At 42.9% G+C, this 22,342-nt stretch overlaps 1 protein-coding gene across 1 annotated transcript in view; it reads right to left on the bottom strand.

Annotated features, from left to right (window-relative positions):
- Positions 1-22,342, bottom strand: part of LOC111969188 (protein kinase C-binding protein NELL1-like) — a 460,771-nt gene that overhangs the window by 261,819 nt on the left and 176,610 nt on the right. The window contains exons 6-8 of the mRNA XM_070445292.1: positions 18,075-18,147; positions 16,920-17,002; positions 9,540-9,674 (exon numbers count right to left, since the gene is read on the bottom strand). Coding sequence (XP_070301393.1) covers positions 9,540-9,674; positions 16,920-17,002; positions 18,075-18,147 — 291 coding nt within the window. The remainder of the gene's footprint in view (positions 1-9,539; positions 9,675-16,919; positions 17,003-18,074; positions 18,148-22,342) is intronic.

Genomic DNA, 22,342 nt, shown 5'->3' with positions numbered 1-22,342 from the left:
GTTGTACAGGGCCTTCTTTCCCACCTCATTGAATGCCCCCAGTTCAAGGGTATCGAATGAAAGCAGCATCCCCACGTCCTCCTCGAATGACCCTGTCGCAGCACTAACAATCAGTGCAGGAAACACAATCCAGACCCTCCTTCAACCAATCAGAATTGGAAGTGTCAGTCACATACTGCAGATGAAGTACTGGCAAGGAATCACCAACCTCAGCGACGACCTTCCTCAGTAGGCGAGATGATCGGATCCCCGCTCTTTCTCCCAGCTCCTCCAACGATCTGCTCATGCTCCGCATCAGATGACCCATCTTAGTACACCCCACACCTAACAGGCATGAACGTAGGCTGGCTGAACCCAGAGCACGGGACTGGATGGCAGTGTTGTAAAAAACAGGCTCTTCAAAAAGCCACATCCCTGGTGGTGTGCCGGCCTTACGGGACTTGACAAGAACTCTCAAAGCCTGCATAACAGACTCATAAAATGGAGTCAGGCCAGACAAATCACCCCCTCCAGCTTTAAGAGGAAAATATGCTTGTCTAAGCCCAAACAGCCCACTCTCCTCATCAATGTGTCTCTGGGCTGCTTGAAGCCGGAAAGCCACGATCCTGGAAAAAATGTCCACCAGGCCTTGCCCACCCTCGTACAGTGGCAGGTACAGGGCTGCAGCTCTAATCCAGTGTTGTCCAGACCAGAAGAAATTGACAAGGGTCCTCTGAAGCTCTTGTATCAGACCCCCTGGTGGCTGTAAAATCATTAGTCTGCCACAGGGTAGAGGCAGCAAGATTATTAGCTACCAGTACCCTTCCCCTATAAGACAGCTGGGGTAGCACCCATTTCCACCTTGACAGTCTGGCACACACTTTCTCCACCACACCCTCCCAGTTCTTTTTCTGAAAGACATCAGAGCCTAGAAAAACACCCAAAGTCTTCATCCCATCTCTGCCCCACTGAAGCCCCCCTGGTAACCATGGAGTGGACCCCGTCTGAAGCTGACCTGCCCACAGCGATTCACCCTTTTCCCAATTGATTCTAGCAGAGGAGGCCCCCTCATACACCTTTAAAGCGTTTGAGAGAACCTTAACATCCTCAGCCCATGTAATAAAAACTGTCACGTCATCTGCATACTCAGACAGTGCTATCATGGGACCCTTCATTACTCCTGGCACAGAGAAACCAGTAAGCCTTGCTCTTAAAAAACAAAGCATTGGTTCAATTGCCAGACAATATAACTGCCCTGAAATTGGGCATCCCTGCCTGATGCCCCTTTTGACAGGGATGGGGCAACTCAAACCACCCCCACCTTCACCATACATGAGGCCCCAGCATACAGTAAACTCATCCAAGACAAAAAAAACATCCCCAAACCCAAAGGTTTTCATTGTTTTGAACAAGTACTGGTGGTCCACATGATCAAAGGCCTTCTCCTGTTCCAAAGAAAGTAAACCCACATTTACATCAGACAGTTTACAAATGTCTAAAACATCTCTTATTAGAAACAAGTTATCAACAATAGAGCGATCAGGTACACAGTAAAACTTGTCCTTGTGGACCAACAGCCCCAGATACTCGTTCAACCTGTTTGAAAGACATTTAGATACAATTTTATATTCTGCGCACAGCAATGCAACAGGTCGCCAATTTTTTATAAGAGCCAAATACAACAATAAAAGCACCGCACGTTGACAGGATACAGGTAGAGAACCCTCATGAAAAGATTCACAAACCACTTCATAAAAATCCTCCCCAATAGACCCCCAAAAGTGCTTATAAAACTACGATGGTAACAATCGATGCCAGGAGCTCGGTCTGTTGAGAACTGCATAACTGCTGTGGACAGCTCCTGCAGAGTAATGTCAGAGTCCAAAGCAACTCTCTGCTCAGGGCCCAATTGAGGAAGTCCATGTAACAACTGTTCAGTACACAGAGAATCACAATACTCCGCCTTATAGATGGCTGAGTAAAAATCCACGGCATGTTGGCGCATTTCACTGTCATCCGTGGTCACCTTCCCATCAGGGAGACGAAGGCAGACCATCTGTTAACGTTGCAATGTCGACTGTCCTAGGTAAAAAAAATAAAATAATGCTAGGCGCATCCATATCCTTGAGGGTAGCAAAACGAGACCTAATCAAATCTTCACTCTTTCATGTAGAAACGACCTCAGTTCATGTCTCTTGTCCTGTAAGTTCATAACTAGTCCAGGGTCATTCTGAGTTAGCAACTTCAATTCAATAGATTTGATGTCCTGTTCAAGGGCCCTGATAGTCTCTTTAACTTCAATATGAGACAGGGCAGTATACTGTTGACAAAACAATCGTATTTGGGCCTTCCCAACCTCCCACCATTGTCTCAAGGACTCAAAATTCCCTTTTGTAAACCTCAATTTTTCACAAAACAACAAAAACCTTTCACAAAACATGACATCATGTAACAACTTAACATTAAAATACCAGTAAGGTACCTTCGTGGACAGGACAAGTGAATATCAACAGTAACAATATGGTGATCAGAGAAACCCTCAGGAGCAATATCACACATTCCAACCCTACTACAGGATTGCTTAGATACATACAACCTGTCTAACCTTGCTGCACTGACACAACCTTCATTAACTTTTAGCCATGTGTACTGCCTAAGTTTTTAATTCCTTACTCTCCACACATCAGAAAGCTCAAACTCAGTTAATAGACCAGACAGGAAAGTGGCTGACCGCAGGTGAGGTTCTTCAGCAGTGCGATCAACAGTAAAATCTACTGTACAGTTCCAGTCCCCCCTTAAAACCATACACCCCTCTTGGTCACACTGTCTTAAGGTTTCCTTTATTTGATCAAATACAGCAATACGCCCTGTACCCTCATTAGGAGCATAAACATGAAAAAAAAAACATACAACCCATAACATCCGCCTTGACCAATAAAACCCAACCCTTGACAATCTGTGTTGTAGATACCACAGTCACCCCTAAGCCTGAGGAAAACAAGAATGCCACCCCAGCACTGAAATTAGTACCATGACTGAGTATATGCTGCCCCTCCCACCACATACCCCAGTCAACCTCCTTAGCCTCATCACTATGTGTCTCCTGTAGGAAAACTACATTAAGCCTTTTCTGTTTTATTATTTCTAATACCAAAGCCCTCTTATTCCTGTCCCTTTCCCCATTAATATTGAGAGAACCTACCATTAGTACCTCCATATGGAAAAGCAGAAGAAACCACAGGGAAACCAAAGAGAAAAAAGACACCCCATGAGGCATGATCATTATCATTGTTTTAATTTTCTCTTAACCTAACCACATTTCCCACTACCTTTTGCTGCTGTGACAGCAGTAACACATTTCCTCAAGCGAAAACGCTTCTTCTCACTCAACTGGTCTAACCCCACCGTCTTCTGTAACATCACAGCTGACCTCACAAACTTATCAACATCAAAAAAGTCTGCCAATTTGACAGATTTCCCAAAAGTCTGATCCAGGAACCCCTTTACCTCCTCTAGATTGTAAAATAAGTCGTCACCAGCTGCTATCTTATCAATAGAGATATCCATATCCTTCTCCTGCTCCTGCTCCTCTTCAACTGAGGCCACAGACCCCTGACTCCCTTCTACCACATCCCTCTCAACACTCCCCACTTGCACCCCATCACTCGTACCAGGCATCTCCTCCCCTACCTGGGAGACTAGCCCCACCTGAACACCCTCCTGTACCCCATTACTCATAGTGGGCATCTCCACTACCTGGGAGATTAGCTCCACATGAACCCCCGCCCCCTGTACCCTAGCACTCGTACTGGGCACCTCCTCACCAGTCTGAGGAAATGGCTCTTCAGATCCATCCTTACCTTCTACAACAATAGTGTTCTGCTGCATAACATTTCCCTCTGGTACAAGTTGCAACTCTGTGACCTCAACACAGACAACTTGTTCCTCAGCAACAAGTGCTTGTGGCTGCTCTACCGCTGTCGGCGCACCTCTCCCTACATCAGTGGGCCCAGGCGTTACGAGGACCACCTGCGATCCTCCCTCTGCCTTCTCCCTTTTCCAGCAAGCATGTCACTTATGGCCAACATCACCACACTCAAAACACCAATGACTACCCTTACTAGCATAAGCCATTTACAGTCTGTTGTCATACTTGACTTTAAACGATAACTCAAGTCTGCTCCGGTGAGTCCAAAAACATAAACACCTGTCGCCGAAACGACATAACCTGTTTCAAAGCCGGGTGTTTGCAACCCAACAGGACAATCTTAATTGATCTTGCGAACTTCCCAAACCGCAATAACTTAGCTCATTGGGCATAAACGGCGGTACATTCGAAATCGTTACCCTTGTTGACGGAGAAAAAAGCGGCGGAACTTGAATAAACATTCCTTTAAAAAGTACGCCATGCTCAACCATACGACCAACAAGGCACTCTTATTTAAGAAAAACGACCACCGCTTTATTCATCCGTGACGCATAAGCAACATTCTCATATGCTACCTTCTCTCCTACGGCAACCAGAAACTCCTCCACAGTGACAGTAGCTTCAGTAACACACCTAAAACCGTGCCAAAGTGACAGGGTTGGCGTCCCCATGTGGGTCGAAAAACAATATACTTAATTCTACAACAACTAAATAAATAAAAAATGAGAGCGAGAGAGAGAGAGAGCGAGCGCGCGAGAGAGAGCGAGAGAGAGAGCATGTGTGTCACGTTCCTGACCTATTTCTGTTAGTTTGTTGTATGTGTTAGTTGGTCAGGACGTGAGTTTGGGTGGGCATTCTATGTTGTCTGTTTCTATGTTGGTTTAAGGGTTGCCTGGTATGGCTCTCAATTAGAGGCAGGTGTTTGGCGTTCCTCTAATTGAGAGTCATATTTAGGTAGGTTGTTTCACAGTGTTCGTTGTGGGTGGTTGTCTCCTGTGTCAGTGTTTGTCGCACCATACGGGACTGTTCGGTTTGTTTGTAAGTTCGGTCTTTTGTGTAGTCATTTTCCTGTTCGTGAGTTCTGCGTTTTATGTAAGTTCGCATGTCCAGGTTTGTCTACTCCGTTTTGTTGTTTTGTTAGTTTATAGTCAAGTTCGTGTTTTCGTCTTTTCTGTAAATAAATATGTCATCACAACCCGCTGCGCCTTGGTTCAATCACTACTCCTCCTCTTCGTATGAAGAGAGAGAGGAACGCCGTTACAATGTGCTCCATATTAGGTTATATCCTATTTTAGTATATTACATTGTCTAATTATATCATATTGAAACCTATTACATTGTCCTTGTTGTGGACACAATTAAGCCCATTAGCTTTGGGAGGAATTAGAGAAAGATTTTTTTTTTGGGGGGGGTCTTCCTTTGACACCGCCCAGTATATACACGACCGGTGAAAAGTTTTAGAACACCTACTCATTCAATGTTTTTTTACATTTCTACTATTTTCTACTTTGTAGAATACTAGTGAACACATCAAAACTATGAAATAGCACATATGGAATCATGTAGTAACCACACAAAGTGTTAAACAAATCTAAATATATTTTATATTTGAGATTCTTCAAATAGCCACCATTTGCCTTGATGACAGCTTTGCACACTCTTGGAATTTTCTCAACCAGCTTCATAAGGTAGTCACCTGGAATCTATTTCAATTAACAGGTGTGCCTTAAGTTAATTTATGGAATTATTTTCCTTCTTAATGCGTTGGAGCTATTCAGGTGTGCTGTGACAAGGAAGGGGGGTAGCCCTATTTGGTAAAAGACCAAGTCCATATTATGGCAAGAACAGCTCAAATAAGCAAAGAGAAATGACAGTCCATCATTACTTTATGACAGGAAGGTCAGTCAATATGGAAAATGTCAAGTTTCTTCAAGTTTCTTCAAGTGCAGATGCAAAAACCATCAGGCACTATGATGAAACTGGCTCTCATGAGGACCGCCACAATAATGGAAGACCCAGAGTTACCTCTGCTGCAGATGGTAAGTTCATTAGAGTTACCAGCCTCAGAAATTGCAGCCCAAATAAATGCTTCACTGAGTTGAAGTAATATACACATCTCAACATCAACTGTTCAGAGGAGAATGTGTTAATCAGGCCTTCATGGTTGAAATGCTGCAACAACAAAAAAAACACTACTAAAGGACACGAATAAGAAGAAGAGACTTGCTTGGGCCAAGAAACACGAGCAATGGACATTAGAACGGTGGAAATTTGTCCTTTGGTCCGAAGTCCAAATTTGAGATGTTTTGTTCCAACCGCCATGTCTTTGTGAGACGCTGTGTGGGTGAACGGATGATCTCCGCATGTGTATTTCCACACTGTACAGCATGGAGGAGGAGGGTGTGGGGGTGCTTTGCTGGTGACACTGTCTGTGATTTATTTAGAATTCAAGGCACACTTAACCAGCATGGCTACCACAGCATTCTGCAGCTATATGCAATCCCATCTGGTTTGGGCTATCATTTGTTTTTCAACAAGACAATGGCCCAACACACCTCCAGGCTGTGTAAGGGCTATTTTACCAAGGACAGTGATGTAGTGCAACATCAGATGACCTGGACTCCACAATCCCCCAACCTCAACTAAATTGAGATGGTTTGGGATGAGTTGGACCGGAAAATCAGACGACAAGTGCTCAGCATATGTGGGAACTCCTTCAAGACTGTTGGAAAAGCATTCCAGGTGAAACTGGTTGAGAGAATGCCAAGAGTGTGCAAAGCTGTCATCAAGGCAAAGGGTGGCTATTTTAAAAATCTCAAAAAACACAAATATTTTTTGGTTACTTTGAAGAATATCAAATATAAATTATATTATTTTATTTATATTATACACTTTTTTTGGTTACTACATGATTCCATAGTTTTGATGTCTTCACTATTATTATACAATGTAGAAAACGTAAAAAATATAGAAAACCCCTTAATTGAGTAGGTGTTATAACTTTTGACAGGTAGTGTAGATCCTGGATGTCAGGAAGCTTGGTACTGAGCCGCACACACTACCCTATGTAGCGCCTTACAGTCAGATGCCGAGAGTTGCCATACCAGATGGGGATGCAACCGGTCAGGATGCTCTCAATGGTGCAGCTGTTGAACTTTTTGAGGATCTGGGGACCCATGCCAAATATTGTCAGTCTCCTGAGGGGGAAAATGTGTTGTCATGCCCTCTTCACAACTGTCTCGGTGTGTCTGGACCATGAAAGTTCGTAGGTGATGTGGACACCAAGGAACTAGAAACTCTCGACCCGCACCACTTCAGCCCTGCCGATGTGAATGGGGGCCTGTTGTCTTGCTCACATTGAGGGGGAGGTTTTTGTCCTGGCACCACACTGTCAGTTCTCTGATCTCCTCCCTATAGGCTTCGTTGACAGTGATCAGGACTACCACTCTTGTGTCGTCAGCAAACTTAATGATGCTGTTAGAGTCATGCTTGGACACGCAGTCATGGGTGAACAAGGAGCACAGGAGGGGACTAAGCACGCACCGCTGAGGGGCATCAGTGTTGAGGATCAGCTTGGCAGATGTGTTGTTGCCTACTCTTACCACTAGGGGGTGGCCCGTCAGGAAGTCCAGGATCCAGTTGCAGAGTGAGGTGCCCAGTCTCAGGGTCCTTAGCTTAGTGATGAGCTTTTTGGGCACTATGGTGTTGAACACTGACCTTTAATCAATTAACAGCATTCTCAAATAGGTGTTCCTTTTCCCCAGGTGGGAAAGGGCAGTGTGGAGTGCGATTGAGATTGCATCATCTGTGGATCTGTTGGGGGGATATGCGAATTGGAGTGGGTCTAGCGTTTCCAGGATGATGTGAGCCATGACCAGCCTTTCAAAGTACCTCATGGCTACCGACGTGAGTGCTACGGGGCGGTAATCATTTAGGCTGGTTACCTTCGCTTTCTTGTTTGAAACATGTAGGTATTACAGACTCGGTCAGGGAGAGATTGAAATTGTCAGTGAAGACACTTGCCAGTTGGTCAGCGCATGCTTTGAGTACATATCCTGGTAATCCATCTGTCCCCGCGGCTTTGTGAATGTTTACCTGTTTAAAGGTCTTCCTCACATCGGCAATGGAGAGCGTGATCACACAGTTGTCCGGAAAAGCTGATGCTCTCATGCATCCTTCAATGTTGCTTGCCTCGAAGCGAGCATAAAAGTCAATTATCCTCGTCTGGTAGACACTGAGCGACACTGGGCAGCTCGCATCTGGGTTTCCCTTTGTAGTCCATAATAGTTTTCAAATCCTGCCACATCCGACAAGCGTCAAAGCTGGTGTAGTAGGATTCAATCTTAGTCCTGTATTGACACTTTGCCTGTTTGATGGTTCATCTGAGGGCATAGCGGGATTTCTTATAAGCGTCCGGATTAGTGTCCCGCTCCTTGAAAGCGGCAGCTCTAGCCTTTAGCTCGGTTCGGTTGTTATCTATAATCCATGGCTTTTTGTTGGGAAATGTACGTATGGTCATTGTGGGGACGACGTCGTCGATGTACTTATTGATGAAGCCGGTAACTGAGGTGGTATACTACTCAATGCCATTGGATGAATCCCGGTGCATATTCCAGTCTGTGCTAGCAAAACAGTCCTGAAGCGTAACATCCGAGTCATCTGACCACTTCCATATTGAGCAAATCACTGGCACTTCCTGCTTAAATTTGTTTTTGTAAGCAGGAATCAGGAGGATATAATTATGGTCAGATTTGCGAAATGGAGGGCATGGGAGAGCTTTGTATGCATCTCTATGTGTGGAGTCAAGGTGGTATAGAGTTTTTCCCCTGTTGGTTGCACATGTGACATGCTGGTAGAAATTAGGTAAAACTGATTTAAGTTTGCCTGCATTAAAGTCCCCGGCCACTAGGAGCGCCGCTTCTGGATGAGCATTTACTTGTTTGCTTATGGCCTTATACAGCTCGTTGAGTGCGGCCTTAGTTCCAGCATCGGTTTGTGGTGGTAAATAGACGGCTACAAATAATATAGATGAGAACTCTCTTGGCAGATAGTGTGGTCTACAGCTTATCATGAGCTATTCTACCTCAAGCAAGCAATACATCAAGACTTCTTTAATATTAGACATCGCACACCAGCAGTTTTTGGCAAATAGACACACACCCCCGCCCCTCGTCTTGCCAGACTTAGCTGCTCTGTCCTGCCGATGCACTGAGAAGCCAGCCAGCTCTATATCCTTTGCGTCGGACTCATTAAATAAAAAAATATTGTCCAGTTCGAGGTGAGTAATCGCTGTTCTGATATCCAGAAGCTCTTTTCGGTCATAAGACACGGTAGCATCAACATTATGTACAAAATAAGTTACAAACAATGCGACATAACAAACCAAATAGCACAGTTGGTAAAACGGAGCCTGTAAAACGGCAGCCATCCTTGCCGGTGCCATTCTATGTTTTATATTGTTAATTATTGTTTATTGCCCCTCCATTATTTGTATGTTTTTTATCGTGTGAATTGAACTGACTTGAATATCCCAAAAACACACCAATGGACTAGTGTGAGGTGAAAGTATTGACTTTTGTGAGGAGAAAGATATAAAAGTCATTGTATCTGTGTGATGGGGTGGGATACCCACCATGCAGACGCAGTTCCTGCAGTTCTCTGGCTCCACCCACAGCTCTTTGTCTCTGTAGTCCACACCGTTGGCACTGCACGTCCTGTCACAGCGGCAGCCCTCCAGCTGGGTCAGCCTGGAATCTGCGTAGTTCAGCTGGAGACTCACACACAAGCACACACAAACGCACACAAACACAGATACATACACATCATCATCCATTTCAATATTGCAGCACTATAGTCCACTTCAACCAGCAAGAAGAGCAAGAGGACAAAAAAAGCAAAAACAACTGGCTACACATAGAAATGCACATTGGTGTGTGTTTAGCCCCCGGTGTTTCAGAATTAAATCCATTATTCATTTCTAGTTGTCCTTCCTTTATTATACACTCTACAAAATTCTGGGATGTTTGGATGACCCAATTGCTGGGTTGCAGCCATTATGTCACTACATGTATCAGTTACCTGATGTGGAATAGAGTCCCATGTAGTCATGGCTGTATGTAGTACAGTCCGCATGTATTTTGGGGTATGCATGGGTGTCTGAGCTGTGTGCTAGTAGTTTAAACAGACAGCTCGGTACATTCAGCTTGTCAACACTTCTTACAAAAACAAGTATTGATGATGACAATCTCTCTTCCACTTTGAGCCATGAGAGATTGACATACGTATTATTAATGTTAGCTCTCCGTGTACACATATGGGCTAGCCGTGCTGCCCTGTTCTGAGCTAATTGTAATGTTCCTAAGTCCCTGTTAGTGTCACCTGACCACACAACTGGACAGTAGTCCAGGTGCGGCAAAACTAGGGCCTATAGGACCTGCCATGTTGATAGTGCTGTTAAGAAGGCAGAGCAGTGCTTTATTATGGACAGACTTCTCCCCATCTTAGCTACTGTAGTATCAACATGTTTTGACCATGACAGTTTACAATCCAGGGTCACTCCAAGCAGTTTAGTCACTTGCTAAATTTCCACATTATTCATTACAAAACATAGTTGAGGTTTAGGGGTTTAGAATGATTTTAGTTTTGGAAATATTTAGGACTAACTAATTCCTTGCCACCCATTCTGAAAGTAACTGCAGCTCTTTTTAAAGTGTTGCAGTCATTTCAGTCGCTATAGTAGCGAACATGTATAGTGTTGAGTCATCCGCATACATAGACACACATAGACACATAGATTTTGCTCAAATCCAGTGGCATGTCATTAGTAAAGATTGAACAAAGCAAGGGGCCTTGACAGCTACCCTTGGGGAAATATTGATTATACCTTGAATATGTTGGAGGCTTCCATTAAAGAACACTCTCTGCTTTCTGTTAAACATGTAACTCTTTATTCACAATATAGCACAGGTGTAAAGTCATGACACATACATTTTTTCAGCAGCAGACCAAAAAAAGCCGCACTGAAGTCTAACAGAACAGCCCCCACAATCTTTTTATTATAAATTTCTCTCAGCCAATCATCAGTCATTTGTGTAAGTGCTGTGCTTGTTGAAAGTCCATCCCTATTAGGGTGCTGGAAGTCTGTTGTCCATTTGTTTACAGTAAAATAGGATTGTATCTAGTCAAACACATTTTTTTTTAAAATGTACTAAGGGTTGGTAACAGGCTGTTTGGTCAGCTATTTGAGCCAGTAAAGGGGGCTTTACTGTTCTTGGGTAGTGGAATGACTTTTGCTTCCCTCCAGGCTTGACGGCACACACTTCTGGTAGGCTTAGATTGAAGATATGGCAAATGGGAGTGGCGATATCGTCTGCTATTATCCTCAGTAATTTTCCATCCAAGATGTCAGACCCCAGTGGCTTTTCATTGTTGATAGACAACAATAATTGTTCCACCCCTTCCACACTCACTTTCCTGAAATGAAAATGACATTGCTTGTCTTTTATAATTTGGTAAGTTATACTTGGTTTGTGTAGTGTCAGCATTTGTTGCTGGCATGTCATGCTCAAGTTTTCTAATCTTGTCAATGAAAAAATCAATAAAGTAGTTGGCAATGTCAGTGGATTGTATGATGAATGAGTCATCTGATTCAATGAGTGATGGAGCTGAGTTTGCCTTTTTGCCTAAAATTTCATTTAAGGAGCTCCAAAGCTTTTTACTATCATTCTTTATATCATGTATCTTTGTTTCATAGAATAGTTTATTCTTCTTTTTATTAAGTTGAGTCACACGATTTCTCAATTTGCAGTACGGTTGTGCAGCCAATTGGTTGTGCAACAGAATTATTTGACAGTCCTTTTGCCTCATCCCTCTCAACCATACAATTTTTTTAATTCCTCATCACTTCAAGGTGTCTGAACAGTTTTTACAGTCATTTTCTTCATGGGTGCATGCTTATTAGTAACTGGAAAAGGCAATTTCATAAATGTGTCAAGTGCAGCGTCTGGTTGTTCCTCATTACACACCACAGACCAGAAAACATAGGAATCACTACAAAACTTCCTGTATGACCTATACACTTTGATTTCCCTAGATATGGCTACTATTTGTGATCACTAAATCCGATGGATTACTGCTTTATACAGCATTAGTAAAGACGTGGTAAATTCATGTTGATGATTTCACCGAGGTAGGTTGACTGATAGCTAGCTAGCTATATACATTGGGGAGTACAAGTATTTGATACACTGCCGATTTTGCAGGTTGTTCTCCCCACTGTACATGTCTAAACAAAAGGACTCCACTACGCAAGAAACCATTTCCCTTTACCGTTTACACCTTCCAACAATCTAGAAAGAAATATAAAATGTTGTTTATAAAGTTGCTTTTAGTTGCCTGGTTTGCTAGATTAACATATACTGAATTAATTTTAAAACGGATGGGTTTATTGGTGTTACAATGCACCAGATCTGCTATTTTGGACCCCCAGGCTACTGATGTCATGCAGTTTCTTGTTTATACTTTTTCATTACGACAACAAAAATGTATGGAGTAGAAAGTATATTATTTTTTTCTGGAATGTAGAGTAGTAAAAGTAAAAGTTGTCAAAAATATAAATAGTAAAGTACATATACCCCCCAAAAATGACTTAAGTAGTACATTAAAGTATTTTTACTGAAGTACTTTACACCACTGAGCACTTAAAGATATGGGTGGGGCTTAAGAGGATGTGAACGACAATGAATGGGTGTAGACAAAGAAGAGCTTTCCAGTAGGTGTACCAAAACGTTCAAGGGCCATTTTCTAAAAAGTGGTGTTTCAAGTTTATCAACTTCCAAAGCAGAATTACTTTCCCATGTGTTCCTTAACTGCAGTGAATGATATACAATCTGAGTCTCTACTTTTATCCAATGTAAAAAACATAATTTCAAATGTTGCTACATAAGACTGAATCGAGGTGGTCTGTCACATATTACTACAACCGTATTTAACATGAGATCCTCTCTAAGCTTTACAGGAATGTGGTTCTGAATGTAGACCGCAATACCGCCCCCATTGGCAATTTTGTAGTTTCTGTAAATGTTATCACAATGTATTCCTACCACTTTATCATCAGCGGAACTATCTAAGTGAGTTATAGAGATAGTCAGAGTATGAATGTCATCTGTTACTAGCGCGTTTGAAAAAAAATTATTTAACCTTTATTTAACTAGGCAAGTCAGTTTAAGAACAAATTCTTAATTACAATGATGGACTACCCCGGCCAAACCTGGACGATGCTGGGCCAATTGTGTGCCGCCCCATGGGACTCCCAATCACGGCCGGATGTGATACAGCCTGGATTATTACGTTATTGATTTTGTGACCCTTGTTACCTAAGCTCATGTTAATGTGGGCTATTTATACCACTTTTTGGGATGCTTTACTGTTTTTAATGCTTTACTGGGTAGCTTATCAGAAATAGACATGCTAATTTATTTTAGGTTTGAACTGATAGTGCAGGGTGAGCTGCATACGGTGGACTTCCTACTAGGGCACACCTCCTCAGTGCTAACAGTATAACTCTGGTTCATAGGCACATGATTATTGCATACAATAGCTGTAGGATCAACAGAGGCATTCAGGGCAGCTAAGGGGACATAAACTAAAAGGATCCGCCCCATTTTTTTCAATTTTCGCCTAAAATGACATACCCAAATCTAACTGCCTGTAGCTCGGGCCCTGAAGCAAGGACGTGCATTTCTTGGTACCATTTGAAAGGAAACACTTTGAAGTTTGTGAAAATGTGAAATGAATGTAGGAGAATATAACACATTAGATCTGGTAAAAGATAATACATAATCTTTGAAATGCAAGAGAAAAGCCATAATGTATTATTCCAGCCCAGGTGCAATTTCGATGTTGTCCACTAGATGGCAGTAGTGCATGTACAACGTTTTAGACTGTTCCAATGAACCAATGCATTTCTGTTCAAAATGCTGTATCAAGACTGCCCAAATGTGCCTAATTTGTTTATTATTAACTTTTCATATTCAAAACTGTGCACTCTCAAACAACATAGCGTGGTATCCTTTCACTGTAATAACTACTGTAAATTTGGCAGTGCAGTTAGATTAACAAGCATTTAAGCGTTTTGCCAATATCCGATATGTCTTTGTCCTGGGAAATTTTCTTGTTACTTACAACCTCATGCAAATCGCATTAGCCTAAATTAGCTCAACCAATGCAGGGGACCCACCAATCCTGAAGAAGTTATTAAGTTACTTACATTGTATCTTCCAACGCCCCTGGGATAATGTACATTTGCTGCAGCATTATGACAACTAAGTGACACAATGGTAGGGATTAACTGAGCTGGTCTTGGTCATTGATGTCATTGTCTCAACGCAGCCTTGAAATGTGTGGATAGAGTCCAGGGGGCAAAATTATTTGGATGGACTCCGTCATTCTTGTAGAGCATTTTCTGTTCCAGAAGGTGTCAAAGTTATCTATAAAAGTGAATCCAACAGAGCTACAGTAATCTTTTAGCCAGGTGTATAATGCCAGTATCCTGCTGAATCTTTCACACCCGCAGCCTAACAATGGTAAATAATAATTGGCCGATTTTTGGAATCTTTCATTGGTAAAATCAGTTCTTTAAAATACATTTTCAGAAGTTCCGAGCTAGCCCTCCTAATGTTGTTTGACCCTACACGGACGACGACAGCATCAGTTCCCGGCATCTGTCGTAGAACGGTCGGAAGCAAGCCTTGTAATGTCCTGTACTCGTGCTCCAGGATAGCACAGCCGATGACGACAGCTGGTGCAATGGCTGAGGAGATCCGGCCATTATTTTGCCTTGAGTGTTTTCGCAAAACCCCTGAGGACCGAAGGGCGGTGGGGCCCGATGGACCCGAGCCGTTTGTAGTATCCATCGTGGATGATGAATGGGCAGGAGCCTCAGACAGCCTCACAGTCAGATGAAGGTGGGAGCTCTGAGGATCGCAGGTACCTCCGGATCCGATCTCAAATCTGAAGCCTCCAGGGAAGAAGGCGAAGCTGTTTCTGGTCTGTGTCTGGTCTAGGAGGCCCCCAATGCCAGAGGACGCTGTTCGACTTCCATATCTCCATGGCTGGATGTTTGGATTGAGAACAGGAACATCCACCAAGTCATCCAGGAGCATCCTTCTAGCTCCATTCTCCAGGGAAGGGGGAGACCCCGTCAAGGAGGGATCCCTGCAGAGTACCGGCCAGTCGGCTGTGGAGAGACGACACGGCGTTGACACTTCCACCTGGCCAGAGCGGGCATCCGTTAACTGGGGTAGAAGAGGAAGTAGGAGGGTGTGGATTCCCCAGTAGCTTATGTAGGTTCACTACTTGTTTGCTAAGAGTAGCCAATTCATCTCCGAGATAGAATCACACGGCTATCAATAATGTCATGCCAAGGTAAGCCTACATCAATCACACAAATAATTGTAATTTTTGTCAAATTTGAGCCATGAGCTTTGGATACAGGAGCTGTCAAAAAGCACATTATTTGAAGAACTATTTCAAAATAATATGGTGATGCTTAAAGGCCAAGTTCAGTATTTTGCAACTTGATGTTAGATATTTCCTCCATAGACTGAGGGGACTCCAGGGTGAGGAACTATCTAACATTACGTTTTTTAAATTCTGATCTTCCTGTTTTACGGGACCACTACAGGCTGGCTTCCACAGCACCATAGCACCAGCATCATAAGGGTACGATGGGACATACCAATCATTTATGTATTTGTGTGTGTGTGTGTGTGTGTGCGTGCATGCGTGCATGAGTAGCATACGTGCATGAGTTCGTACTCAGGGAAAATATATTGAAGACGTAATAAAATAGACTACACTTGCAGTATACTCAAGCCAAGATATGACATGCTACAAGACTGTCGAAAAGTGTGTGTGTCATCCATTTCATGTCATCAACAGCACAAAACATGCATATAGGCTCTGACTAAGCTCATTTGCAACCCCTTCTATCTCTCACACACACACAACACACACACACACACACACACACACACACACACACACACACCACACACACACACACACACACACACACACACACACACACACACACACACACACACACACACACACACACACACACACAACACACACACACACACACACACACACCACACCACAGCCACGCGCTAATTCATGCATGGAACTTCTATTCTCAGCTCACTCTCCCTGACACTGCATATTATACAGCTAGCCGGGCACCAAGAGGTTAGCAATTATTCATCCACCACCTCCATCACCCTCTTCCCTTTCATCACTCTATCCCACCCTCCCTCGTTCACAGCCACGAGGGGAGGAAAGTGCCATTTCTACACGCTGCGTTGCTGTGTAAGCAGGGAAGTCAGACAGTCTGTGCCCTAAATACCACCCTATTCCCTATATAGTGCGCTACTTTTGACCAGAACCCTATGGGCCCTAGTCAAAATAGGGAATAGGGTGCCAATTGGGATATTGACAAAGTGAGAGCTTCGGGTCTATTATAATGAAGGAGGAGGAAGTTATTTACAGTGGGATGACTCCAAGCCTAGGTCTGGCTGGTGGGCTGTCCTTGCTTCACACACACACATACATATACATGCACATGCTTGAGTATCATGCTGAGAGGAACATCATGTTCAGCCCCTGTTAGTGTCCCACAGGGCCGAGACGGCTGCCATTTAATGACACCACTGTGATCTCCGATCATACCTATCCTGTGTGTGTGTGTGTGTGTGTCTGTTGTATGACCTCTGATCATACCTACCTGCCCTTTGGAGAAGGAAGAGAGGGCTTTGATTCAAGGCTTTTTGTGTGTGTGTGTGCGTGTGTGCGGGTGTGTGTGTGTGCGCGGGTGAGCGTGTTCATGTTCCCAGACTAAGGTCTCTCAGGTAGAATGTTGGGACATAAAGCCTCACACCACATCACTTATAAGGTCGCTTGTTTGAGGTTAAAGTTCAAAATGCTATTTTTTTGAATGGGTGGTCACTCTCACCTTCAGGGTCATCTTGGCCAGCAACTCCTGAAGGTCCATGATGCCTTGCACCAGGCTCAGGAAATCACTGCATGTCGGACAGGCTCAACAGGAGAAAAGGATGGACAAAGAAAGACAGGAGTGGGAGAGGGGATAAAAGAGTAAAGGACAAGAGAAAAGGAAGGAGGTAGAGAGGAGGCAAAATAAGAGAAAAAGAGAAGAGGTACATTTATACAAATTTTACTAAAACATTGTTGCTCAAAATATAAGAGGATAACCAAAGCTATAGAACATTGAGTGATTGAACTCATCTCCTTGCACTTCCTATCTTGCCACATGGCTCTTTTTTCAGAGGATTGTTGGTCATTTTCTTTTTTTTTGTCTTTTACACAATGTTTTATGCATGTTTGAAGAAAGAAAAGTTCACTTCTATAATAATATTAAGCAGCTTGTTGTCCTGTACCTAATAGAGCTATATTGGCTTCTCGAGTGCGACGCGAGTCCTGGTTCACACAAATATCGATGAGTGGAGTGACAGACTATGATTGCATGCATTATTGATCAGCGACAGAGACAGTAGCATCGCCACAAGTGCACAACACAAGCCCTGCATCTTCATTTGTTTGACAATAAAAAGGAGGGAGAGAGAGAAAGAGAGAGAGGGAGGGAGGTTTGAAAATGTAATTTAAATGACAAAGACAAAGGGAAAAGGTGTGTCCGTGTGTGTGTGTGTGCGTGCGTGCGTGTGTAGGTGTGAGAGAACGAGTGAACGAGAAAGAGGGAGAGAGAACATAGATGGAGTTCCACTGGCTAATGATGAGGGATTAGTAAGAGTAACAGAGACTGGAGTATAGCTAACGAGACATTATTGGATGCCATCTCCACTTTCTCTCAGTACCTCTTCACTTTCCAGACAAAACGAAGAAGAGGACGGGAACATTTAGGACAAGGAACATGTTGGAATAACCCGTACTGTGTCCTCAACAACAAGCTAATCATACTGAGCTTGTAATCATAAAGTACCTCTGAGTAAGAGTGCTGATCTAAGATCAGGTCTTCCCTGTCCATACAATTGTATTCATTACTATCTAAAAAGCTCAACTGATCCTAGAGTAGGACTCTTACTTTTATAAATACGTGCTCAGAGCTAAGGGTAATAACAGTTACTATACTTACTGCGATTAAGGTTGGGACATTGTGTGATGTAGCCGTTTGGAGCAAAAATTAGTTTGACATCCTGAATGGTACCCTGTGGGGAAGGTGAGAAAGAAAAATAGGGAGAAAGAGGGGGACAGAGAGAGAACGAGAGAGAGAGAAGAGATACACATAAAAATTATATATATATAAATATACACAAATATATAAAAAAGGGCTGATAGTGACTAATAAGAAACTGCATGGGTCTAACTGGTGGTGACAGTTATATTTGATTACTTTAATATTTAATTCCAAGTCATCATCTCATCTCTATAGAGCTGCTGTCTGAGTAAATAAGGCATACTTCAAAGTAAATAAGGCATACTTTTATGACTGCTGAATACCAACTATCAATCATTTAGATCATGTATTTTCAGACTCTCGAAACAACTGCATTCAATCCCTCTCGTTCGCGCGTTCTATCTTCTCTGCTCCCGGGTGTTCACAGGCGGTCAGTCTCCATGTCTGCTCCGCACAGAACGGACAAGTTTAAGCGGTTGTGCAATGGATTATGGTCATTGTAGTTAATTACCACATTATGTCCTACTACTCCCTACTACATCGCACAGTTCAAGCTTGGTCTGATTTATCTCTACAGAAACTGCACATTGAGGTCACAGAAAAAAACAGAATTAAATGAAATTCAAATAATTGAACCAGCTTTGGTCAATTATTTGTTTAAAAAACAAATAATAGCAGAAATGTTGGTTAATCACTCAGCACTAGTGTATGTATTTATGTGTGTGTGCAGGGGCGGGCGGCGGTTCGTCTGTGTGTCAGTCACTGTGATGGTCCAATGTGGTCTCAGAGCAATTCGTATTATTCTGCATATAAATCCGAGACACTCCATTTATACTGAACAAAAATATAAACACAACATGCAACAATTACAATGATTTTACTGAGTTACAGTTCATAAAAGGAAATCAGTCAATTTAAATAAATGCATTAGGTCCTGACCTATGGAGTTCACATGACTGGGCAGGGGTGCAGCCATGGGTTGGCCTGGGAGGGCATAGGCCCACCCACTTGGGAGCCAGGCCCAGACAAACAGAACGAGTTTTTCCACACAAAAGGGCTTTATTACAGACAGAAATACTCCTGTCCGGGTGGCTTATCTCAGACAATCCCACAGGTGAAGAAGCCAGATGTGGAGGTCCTGGGCTGGCATGGTTACACGTGGTCTGCGGTTGTGAAGCCGGTTGGACGTACTGCCAAATTCTCTAACACAACGTTGGAGGAGGCTTATGGTAGAGAAATTAACATTCAATTCTCTGGCAACAGCTCTGGCGGACATTCCTGCAGTCAGCATGCCAATTGCACGCTCCCTCAACTTCTGTGGCGTTGTGTTGTGTGACAAAACTTCTAATTTTAGAGTGGCCTTTTATTGTCCACACCACAAGGTGCACCTCTGTAATGATTATGTTGTTTAATCAGCTTCTTAAAATGCCACACCTGTCAGGTAGATGGATTATCTTGGCAAAATATAAATGCTCACTAACAGGGATGTAAGCACATTTGTGCACACAATTTGAGATAAATAAGCTATTTGTGCATCTGGAAAATTTCTGGCCTCTTATTTCAGCTCATGAAAACTTTACATGTTGCGTTCATATTTTTGTTCAGCATAGTATGATACCTGTATGTTACGTTTCGTATGGTATGTATTAATTTGTGGATGTCCATCATCCATTTAGTATGATATTTTACGAATTACAATTGTTTCAATGTGTTACAAATTCCAATTCGTACAATATGTTACGAATTTTCAAAATGTATGATATGCTACGAATTCCAATTTGTTGTGGCTAAGGTTAGTAGCTAGGTGGGTAGGTGGCTAACGGTAACATTATATAGCTCTATGGGTTAGGGGTTAAGGTTAGGGTTAAAGTTAGAAGTTAGTTTAAATGGTTATGGTTAGGATTAGGGGAAGGGTTAGCAGAAATGCTAAGTCGTTGAAAAGTAGAAACTAAGTAGTTGCAAAGTTGTTAATTAGCTTAAATGCTGAAGTTGTCCATGATGAGATTCAAACTCGCAACCTTTGGGTTGCTAGTGTAACAGTTTAGCTTCCCTCCCTCTCCTCTCCCCAATCTGGGCTCAAACCAGGGACCCTCTGCACACATCAACAACAGTCACCCATGAAGCTTCGTTACCCATCGCTCCACAGAGCAAGGGGAACAACTACTTCAAGGTCTCAGAGCAAGTGACGTCACCGATTGAAACGCAATTATCGCGCACCACCGCTAACTAGCTAGCCATTTCACATCGGTTACACTAGACATTCACGTTATGCGCTCACCCATCCACCCCGGCCAACCACCCTCCCTATGTTTTTGCCTTAAGTAAAATTATATCTCATGTAAGCATAACAAACGTAACATATCATACACATTTGAGTATCTCGGATTTACGTTTACTATGTTATGTCTAGTCTATGAGACCAGTCTGGATGGTCAAACTAACCCAAAGCAGCATGCCAATTAAAACAAGGGGAAAATACCCAGCATAATAGAACAATTAAAGTCTGTTCATAGTGACAGAGAAGAGGACAGTCTATTTTTATATTGGGTCCGGAAGGACCCAAGGGTTTGTGGGGGTTTGTGAAACCCATAAAAACCCATTTAAATTCTATTTCTCAAGCCAAGTTTTGTGTATCTCTTTGTGTGTAACTGTATTGACAGTCTGAAATGGTCCACCCAAGAAGGCACAACAGCGCCTCTTTAACCTCAGGAGGCTGAAGATATTTGGCTTGGCCAAAACCCTCACAAACTTTTACAGATGCACAATTCAGAGCATCCTGTCGGGCTGTATCAACGCCTGGTACGGCAACTGCACAGCCAGCAAACGCAGGGCTCTCCAGAGGATGGTATGGTCTGCCCAACACATCATCGGTGGCAAAATACCTGCCCTCCAGGACATCTACAACATCCAATGTCACAGGAAGGCAAAAAGATCATCAAGAACAACAACCATCCGAGTCACTGCCTGTTTACCACGCTATCATCCAGAGGGCGAGGTTAACTTCTTGTGAATAGGGGGGCGCTGTTTTCACTTTGGAAGAAATCGTGCCCAAATTAAACGGCCTCGTACTCTGTTCTAGATCATACAATATGCATATTATTATTACTATTGGATAGAAAACACTCTGAAGTTTCTAAAACTGTTTGAATTATATCTGTGAGTAAAACAGAACTCATTTGGCTTCCATACAGGAAGTGAAAAATCTGAAAACGAGGCTCTGTGTCAGGGCCTGCCTATTCAACTGGCTTTTATTTATCGATCTGTATGCACTTCATACGCCTTCCACTAGATGTCGACAGGCAGTAGAAGGTTGAATGGGGTGTCTAGCTTGATGTGAGGCCGAATAAGAGCTTTTGGAGTGGCAGGTCCGGCATTTTGTCAGTTTTCGACGGCGCGCGGGGGAACTCGACATTGTCTTCTGAAAAGCGTTCGGTATACACGGCGGATAGCTCTGATACTATTTGATACATATGAGAAAAACATCATAAAGTAGGATTTTTCAACCGAGTTTGATCAGTTTATTCAACGTTTATTGGGAATTTTGGAATTTTTCGTTCCATGCGTCAAGAGATGATGGACACGTGAGCTCGACATGGCTAGCCAAAGTTGCTAATTCGACAGAAGAAATGGACATTCTAAAACCAAACAACGATTTATTCTGGACCTAGGACTCCTTGCACAACATTCTGATGGAAGAACAGCGAAAGTAAGACAACATTTATGATGTTATTTCGTATTTCTGTGTAATATGTTGACTCCAACACGGCGGAGAATAGGTGAGCGCTGTCTCACAATAACGCATGTATGTTGTGGTAAAGTTATTTTTAAAAATCTAACACAGTGGTTGCATTAATAATACTGACATATTTTGCATGTATATACTGTGTTCTGTCCTATTCTACTGTATCTTAGTCTATGCCGCTCTGACATTGCTCGTTCAAAAATGTATATATTCTTAATTCCCTTCCTTTACTTTAGATTGCGTGTATTGTTAGATATTACTTCACTTGCCACACCCTGATCTGTTTCACATTTCTTTGTGCTTGTCTCCACCCCCTCCAGGTGTCGCCCATCTTCCCCATTATCCCCAGTGTATTTATACCTGTGTTCTCTGTTTGTCTGTTGCCAGTTCATTTTGTTCATCAAGCCTAGCAGCGTTTTTCCCCTTGCACCTGTCTTTTTCTAGTCCCTGTTTTCCCGATTATTGACCTCTGCCTGCCCTGACC

Source organism: Salvelinus sp. IW2-2015, linkage group LG10, assembly GCF_002910315.2.
Source record: "Salvelinus sp. IW2-2015 linkage group LG10, ASM291031v2, whole genome shotgun sequence".
NCBI classification, from domain to species: Eukaryota; Metazoa; Chordata; class Actinopteri; order Salmoniformes; family Salmonidae; genus Salvelinus; species Salvelinus sp. IW2-2015.
Note: the sequence above shows the minus strand (reverse complement) of the source record. Positions and strands in the feature narration are given on the sequence as shown.